This window comes from Fulmarus glacialis, unplaced genomic scaffold (genome assembly GCF_000690835.1).
Source record: "Fulmarus glacialis isolate BGI_N327 unplaced genomic scaffold, ASM69083v1 scaffold32592, whole genome shotgun sequence".
NCBI lineage: Eukaryota > Metazoa > Chordata > Aves > Procellariiformes > Procellariidae > Fulmarus > Fulmarus glacialis.
Genome location: NW_009198987.1, coordinates 2118 through 9853, shown reverse-complemented (window position 1 = coordinate 9853; position 7736 = coordinate 2118). Strand labels below are relative to the sequence as shown.

General features: G+C 40.7%; 1 protein-coding gene across 1 annotated transcript in view; it reads right to left on the bottom strand.

Annotated features, from left to right (window-relative positions):
- The window catches only part of PIKFYVE (phosphoinositide kinase, FYVE finger containing), a gene marked incomplete at its 3' end in the record, with an annotated part of 37070 nt that extends 29700 nt beyond the window's left edge, over positions 1 to 7370 (bottom strand). Inside the window, exons 1-2 of the mRNA XM_009573097.1 lie at positions 7192 to 7370; positions 5467 to 5646 (exon numbers count right to left, since the gene is read on the bottom strand). Of these exons, the coding sequence (XP_009571392.1) occupies positions 5467 to 5646; positions 7192 to 7363 (352 nt within the window). The remainder of the gene's footprint in view (positions 1 to 5466; positions 5647 to 7191) is intronic.
- Positions 7371 to 7736: the final 366 nt, after the last annotated feature.

Below are 7736 nucleotides of genomic sequence, written 5' to 3'. Positions count from 1 at the left end.
GACAGCACTAGAAGCGTGTTAACTGTTGCCGTGCAGTAACTAGGCTATTCCTTTGTGTGCAGGAGATCAAAATCCTTAGAGTAATGTGATAAAACTGTAGGATTCCATGACTCCTCTTCAGATTCTTAGTAGATATTTTTAGTTTACCAACCCAGAGGTGCTTAATGACCTAAGTACAACAAAGAATCCACAACAGGAGATGATTTTAAAGAGATTCTAGAGTGCTTAAATCCAGTTCTGTGGTTAGCCAATGGGAATTTATTTTTTTTTAAAAAAATCAAACAAATACACTTTTGGACAGTGCCAAGTTGAGTATTTTAGGGTGATTAAAGGGTCTTCAGTACTTCAAGAAAACATTGATAATACCATAGAAACCTTTGGCTCCTCCTTACTTCTATCACAAGATACATGCTTCATTTACTTCCTGGACTTTCCTGCTGTAACTTTTGAATTCAAGAGTATCTTCTTTCCAGGAATGTTCCTTCCAATTCAAAAAATTACTATCAGGCCTCCTGCCTAACTAGCTACCAATCTTGTCAGGCAAGCGATTCCCAAAGTATGAACATATACAGCACTGAGGAAATGCCACAGGTAACTCCACACTGGTTCTCTTGCTAGTTAAATGCCCTTTTCTGTGTTACAAAAAAAAACAATGTCAGAAGGATGTCATCTACATTAGAAAAAGCACGCCATCAGTAGTAGGAGGAGCACATGGCTAATCTGTTTACACTAGAGAAGCTGACCAATTCTCAGATTAAAATTCAGTTGACTCTTTTCCTTTTCAATCATGTGATTTCTCCCTCTCTGGGAGTACAGCAAGAATGGAAGTAGTTATCGTTCCTGCAGCACAGGACACATGGTCTAAAACACCATCCTTATAAAAGAATTCACATGTATCAATCTTAGATTAACTCTTACTCCTGATCCAAATTCCATGACTATAAATACCACAGCCATTTTCTCAGTTAACGCATGCATGATTTACAGATGTATGTTTTCAGCATTGTAACTGTATTTCCTTATTTCCCCATTAAATCTGCAAAACTCATATTCCCTTCCACAAACACGGAAAATAAGAGTATTTTTCTTGCTTTGCCCACATCATCATCCCAACTGCCATCAGTTGCACTTCTGAAGAGATTTCATACCTTCTTTTGATTTGATCCCACAAATCAAAGTGAGAGTTGACCACACTTACACATCTAAATAGTGGTAAGCTTTTCTAGTGCTCCTGAAGCAGCAACTCAGTATATGCTACTACAAAAAAAAAAAAAAACAAACCAAAATCCCAACAAAAAAAAAAACGCACACAAAAAAACATGCACCCCCCAAAAAAAACCCCCACGCACCCCACCAGCCACAATTAAAATTACACACAAGAAATTAGGTTTTTAAAATAAAATCAAACTTTATTTAAGTGTTATTTAATCTGTTATGACAACCAGATCAGCTCCACAATCTTTTGCTTGTCATTGTCCAACCAGCACAAAAACAGCTGCAGGAGGTGAAGACAGCTTCCTCATGGGTTTGATATATAGAGTCCTTATAATTTCTCAGCCCACAACTCTACCATATCTTCATCCATTTATTCTTCTTCCCTAGCCACACACTGATACGAGACAGTCATTTTTCACTTGATATCATTTTGCATTTAACAAACAAAAGCCAGCTGCATCTCAGCCCTTCAATGTAACACACCAACATGAGTGTGGAACACATCTTTTCAGGACTACCAGTTTATGCAGCAATTGTGTTTTTCCTATCCATTCCCTTCCCATCTACATGTTCACTGAACAAAACCAAACGAACCCCATCTAGATTTCCAACTTGACTTATTTCTAACCTATTTATCCTTCTTAAGCTAAAAACAACTCCTACAGCTAAAAAAAAAAATTCTCATATTTCAACAGTAATCCTCATCCTTCCTATATGTATTCATCGCTGCTGATCCCTGGCAAAACCTATACATCCTCTGAAATACTACATGTTTTTCTCCTTGTTTTCCTGCTCTCACCACCTGAGCTGTGATCACTGGGAAGGAACCTGCAATACCATTCCAGCTATGATTACCTACTCAGTACACTCTTCTGAGTTCAGGCCACAGAAAGATTTGCTCAGTAGGTCATGCATTTGTTCTGCATCCTCAGTTACTGAATCACTGAAATATATTTTTCCAGAGTTTCTTTCACGACCCGATGTATTTTAGCATTCATTTTACAGTGAATGACAAGTCAAAAACACTATGAGAACTTTGTTCCAACTTAACTGCTAGTTTCAGTTTACAGGAAGAGAGCTGACCATACACTAACACAAGAGGTACAAGAGAGCTTCACACAGTTTCAACTATAAACAAATACCTCTGCCAGGGATACCACAGTTTCACTAATACAAATCAACATGAATTGCTTTCTAGTTATTCGCTGCCAAAGCATAAAATTTCCTATTCAAGTTCACTACCACAGTTCAAACATCACATCTTCCTCAAGTCACTGCCATACAAAGAACATGACATACATGAAAAGTAAGATAGCTGTCCTTAACTTCATTTTACAACATGCATTTTCATTTTTAAAACCTTTTTCAACAGAAAAGATGCTCTAGTAATAAGTCATGTTCTTTATGATTCCCAGTGACCATCACACGTTCTCTTCAGGCCTTCTTCCCCCTCATATGATCGTTGGCTTTTCCTTACTCCTACTAAGCTCCTTTGCCACTCCCTATTACTGCCAGTCTGCTGCAATGGTCTAGCATTCACAGCATTATCCTGCATGACAAGGGTAACAAGCTAGAAGTCTTTTCACTACCAATGCTCTGTCTCCAATTGGTCGGCATTTCTAGTTCGCCTTAAACTGGATTTGCAAGCTGTGACATTATCTCAGTATGAGACTATCTTGGTTCAATCCAGCACCTTGAAAGCACTCAGCTGACAGCACACACAGACACGCGCAGTCCAACACAACCAGCTGGGCCCACTGTCACTGTAGAAGTGACACCAGCTCCCCAGCACCCTGCTTCAGCACATGAGGATGCAACAGATTACCCAAGAGGGAGGCCACAGAAGTCAATGCAGAGTCTCAGCACTGGTTCTTCAGCCGTACAACCCACAAAGCATCTCTGACCAGCCAGGCATCCAGCAGCTTCTCCTATTTTCACAAAAGCCAGTAAGGTGCTATTATAACATTTTTGTGTAAGCAGTCCTGAAGGGAAGCACACAACTGAAATCCTGCATATTTTATGCTAGACAGTTTCCTACAAAAGCCACCATCCCTCCATGTTGTTCTGTGCTTGCAGTTGTCAGCCAGCATGGTCCCTGAGCAAGGAGAACGTCTGCTGTGTAGACAGTGCAAGCTAATGGACAGATGAGGGGTGGGAGTCAGCATCTTCAGGGGCAATTTCACTCCATCATTGTTTAGAGGCACCAGAACCTTTTATTTATTTATTCCTTTAAGTTTGCTTAAACCTGGCATGTTACTTAAATTCAAGCAGGCTAGAGAGACCTTTATGAAAGACTCAAGCATTTTCCTGCCTGCACTTGCAGATGTTATGAAGTTTGAGTAATGGCCAAGCCCAGAGAGACAATTACAGGCCTGCAGATACAAGGTTACAAGAAAACTCAACTAGATTAGACACCTCGCTGTCACTGAACTGAGTGGGTGAACTGACCTACCAATCTAGGTGTTTATGTAAATCACATCACTTCTTTTCATACTTCTCATTCTTTAGATATGAGAATAATTTCTAAGATTATTTGTGCAGCCCAGCATCAGCTGTAATGGCAGAAGTAAAATTCTCCTCTGCTCAATGCTCAGAAGTCCTCAGAGACCTGATTATTAAGCACTTTTTAAGACAAAAAAAGGCATGAAAATTAATTTTCTAAAGTTTGCTTCAAAAAAAGCAATGCCTGATTTTTGGAGAGGGAAGATGCAAGTATTTTTCCCCTCTTCAAATACACTGAGATGATCTGAAAAATTCCCCTGAAACCTCCTCACCAATCCAGTACACTTTTACCTGCATTACACAGACTTCATGTTTGTTACAGCATCGAGGTTATTTGGGGGAAGATACTCAACAGTGACTCAGGCCACTCAGCACCCAATATCACAGAAATCTCTTCAAAAAGCCAGCAATTCCTGCTTGGTCTAACTTTACTTCTTTCCAGGCTGATTCATCATCACATTTTTCTAAGTGTACTTTCATGCAAACGAGGACATGAATGGAGGTCCTGAAAAGGAGTTAGAATAATGCAGCAACAGTTCCTCCCCCACACCTTAGACTAAGTCTTACTTCCCTGGCTGCCGACTCCCAGTGGAAGTCAAACAGCAAGATTATTTCTGCCTTCTCAGTACCGAACAACCTACCTCACCTAAAGGTTTCTAACCCGTAATCCCCAGATAATTTCCAAGTGATTTACAAAAGGTAACTAAGAATGAAGTAAAGTAAATTGGCAAATCAGCCAAGAGCACACTGCTATACTTGGGGCATTTGAGAAGCTACTTTAAAAAACAAAACAAAACAAAACAAAAAAACCCCCACCTTAATTAGTTTGTTGTGACAGGTACAACTGAATAGCACAAACAGTACTAGAGGGCAAGAAGGAAGATGATGAATGGCACGCAAATGACTTAGATGAAAGTGTTGGTTATCTGTACTGGACTTTTGCCTGGTTACCAAGACTAGACATCTTTCTAAAAATCCCATACACATTAACAACATTTAAGATCCGATTTGTTTGCACTAGGTACCACACTCTTGGAAATACTGTCTTACACAGGATTTTTACCCAGCTTAGCAGTTTGCTCAAGGCTATCGCAAACGGCTGACAGTAATCAGGCAGATCTCAAGAGGGACCCCTGCAATCTACTTACTAGCTCTTTCAGATGTTCATAAAGCCATTACACAGTTGCACCTTTGAAATCACATTCAATTCCCATTCCAGCTAAAAGAGATTCAGTATGGCATGTGGCAACAGTTCCAAGGTTAGGAATAAAAAAGGTTTAGACACAAGTTCCTATTAAATTCTCCTCAGAACAGCTTCGAGCAAAAACCTGCATTTATAACTCTCTTGAAGACACAATTATCAACCCCATTCAGTCTGAGCTCTAAAGTTATAGTTTGCATGTGGCTGTTAAGAAACTGAAGTCTCTCAAGATAAAGCAGAAATTTTCATGATCAAGGTTCAAGTGACTTTAAAACATTGGATGTGTTTTGGCAGCCTCTTCTGTTCCAGACTGTGTTGTAATTGAAGCAGCAGAGCCCCGACAACAGTGTCTTGCTGGAACACTAAGAAGGGCGAAGGGAACATGCTTCTGAGGTTAAAGTGCGACCAGAAGCAGTGTAGCCTGATACCAAATTCTACTATCAATCTAGACAGCCAACGAACCTTTGTTCGCCTCCTTTCACCTCACTCTGAAGCATCCCAGACTGGCTAGTACAACATTCCCTTGTAGCACAAAGAGCTGAAATTACCCAGGGTTGTAGAAGATCTTCTTTGCAGCTCTCCAGTCAGTTGTTTTTTGTAAGGAACCGGTGACCTCAGAGACTGAGCCCTGGTGGGATGCTGAGGACTGGACCAGCCACCACTCAACACTTGTGGGTCACTCTGTCCTGCCTCTGCTCTCTCTGCTGCGGATGAAAGCCTGCCATCATCTGGAGTTGACAAAAAGCAAGAAACCAACTGTTCAGACATGATAAAGAAAACCAGTAGTGCATGCAAAACTAAGGGTAAAAAACTCTCATAAATAGCTCATTTGGATCATGACTATACATAAAAGACATGAATTTTTAGTCTGAAAAGTACCATGCAAAACATGGAAACAGGCCAGTATGTAGAACTTGTCTGTCAAGGCTCAGGCTGTTTCAGAAATATCCCTAATGTGAAAAGTGTCTAAAAAAACAAACTGGCAAGCATGGATTATTCTTGCTATATGGAATAGCTACGCTTGATTATCAGCTTCTGCCCTGAAAAGAGTTTTTCAGTTATGTTAGAAGCCAGTACTGAGGTTACATTAAAGTTACCACAGCCTTTAATAAACCACCCTTTTCCATCAGACGATCAAGTATAGACAGGTTCTCATTGATTCCAGTAACATGCCCGTTTAACATGCCCGTTTCAAGGTTGTTTTCCCATTCTTTCAACACAATACTTTGCTGACTCCAGCTACATTTGTCAAACAAGTGAAGCCAATATTGACAACATTTTATATTACTTTCAATAAATTAATAATGACAGGTGATATTCTACTATACAAATTAATAGCAGTCATACCAAGTAATTATTTTTCATTCTGCATAAGAGTCTGAACAGGTCAGTTTGCTTATGCAAAAAGCTATCTTGGCCCTTTTTCTCTAGCCTAAACATTGCAGAAGTATGCTTAGCAGAACTGGATAATAAACAGACTAAACAAAAGCAGCTGACCAGTTTGCCACCTCCAGCAAAGAGATACAGTTTTTGTACAAAACCAAGGTGCATTCATTCACTACCCTTTTACAGTGTATTTCTCTGAAACAAAAAAGAAAAACTCACATAGTTCTGTAAGAGCCTGCCTACTGAGAATATAAGTGTTTCATGATACACGTAGCACAAAGGCCAAAATCAAGCAGTACTTTTTAATATACAAAACTTTCACAACGCTTCAGACCTCTTGATGGGGAACACCTAAGCCATGCAAATTAAGGGTGTACTTCCTGTAAATACACTGCTTTATTGCAGCTCAGCTGCCACCCAGCTGAAGGTACAAGATGCACAGGAAGGTGAGGAGTGGAGGAAGTCTGGACTAAGAACTTGCATTGGAAGGACAGGCACAAATTTTGCTCATATAGGCTGGCAGAGAGTTACTCCTGCTTTTAGCCCCAAAAATTTCATACACGCAAAGGAAATCCAGATGCCCAGCTAAACAGCGATACAGTACCATCTGCTAACTGGCTTGTCTCTGACCTTCATAGGCAGCCACAGATTTCTAGCTGCAAGATGCTGGCTATCTTCTCCCACAGCAAAGCTCTACTAAAAAGCTCACCCAAAAGCAAGATGCAACACCCCTCACAAAAGAACTGACTGTCCATCCATTTGGCCAGCCATCTGACATTATGCTCTTATATTCAGAGGTGTTTTTACAAGTTTATGTGGCAGCAGAGGGCATCAACAGAACAGACAGCACATGCAATCCATGCACACACGTTCCCCCAAGCACCTACCTTTGCTGAAACGGAAGAGATTTACAAAAGAGCTGTAGGCTGATTTAAAAGGAGGCTCATCCTGGTCAGGAGTCAGGGGTTTGAAGTGAGTGAGATGAGACGGACTACTAGGAGAATGAGGTAGATCACTGGTAGAGTCCAGTGTTGGAGACCGTTTGTCATCTGCAGCCATTTCACGTGCCCTGGAAAGAGTTCAGCAACATGCATTATACACAGGGTGGTGAAACAGAACATCTTCAGTCAACTGAAGAGGAGGTGTCTCATTAGATGCTAGAGGGGGGACATTCACCCCACCTACCACAGACATCTGCTATTAGCACAGGTCAAGAGTGACAGAGTTAGGAGCCCATGTCCCCTGTCTAGTCATTGGCAAGAGATCAGCATCTCTACAGAGAGCAATTCAGAACTCCTAGTTAAACATCCAGAGCAATCAAAGTAAGCAAACAGCCACCACACTGTCTGACGACACACTCCGGTTGCTGTTTTATGGGAACTTAAGTTTTCAAATGGAGACTCTGCATGCATATCACAAAGAAGTTTTAACT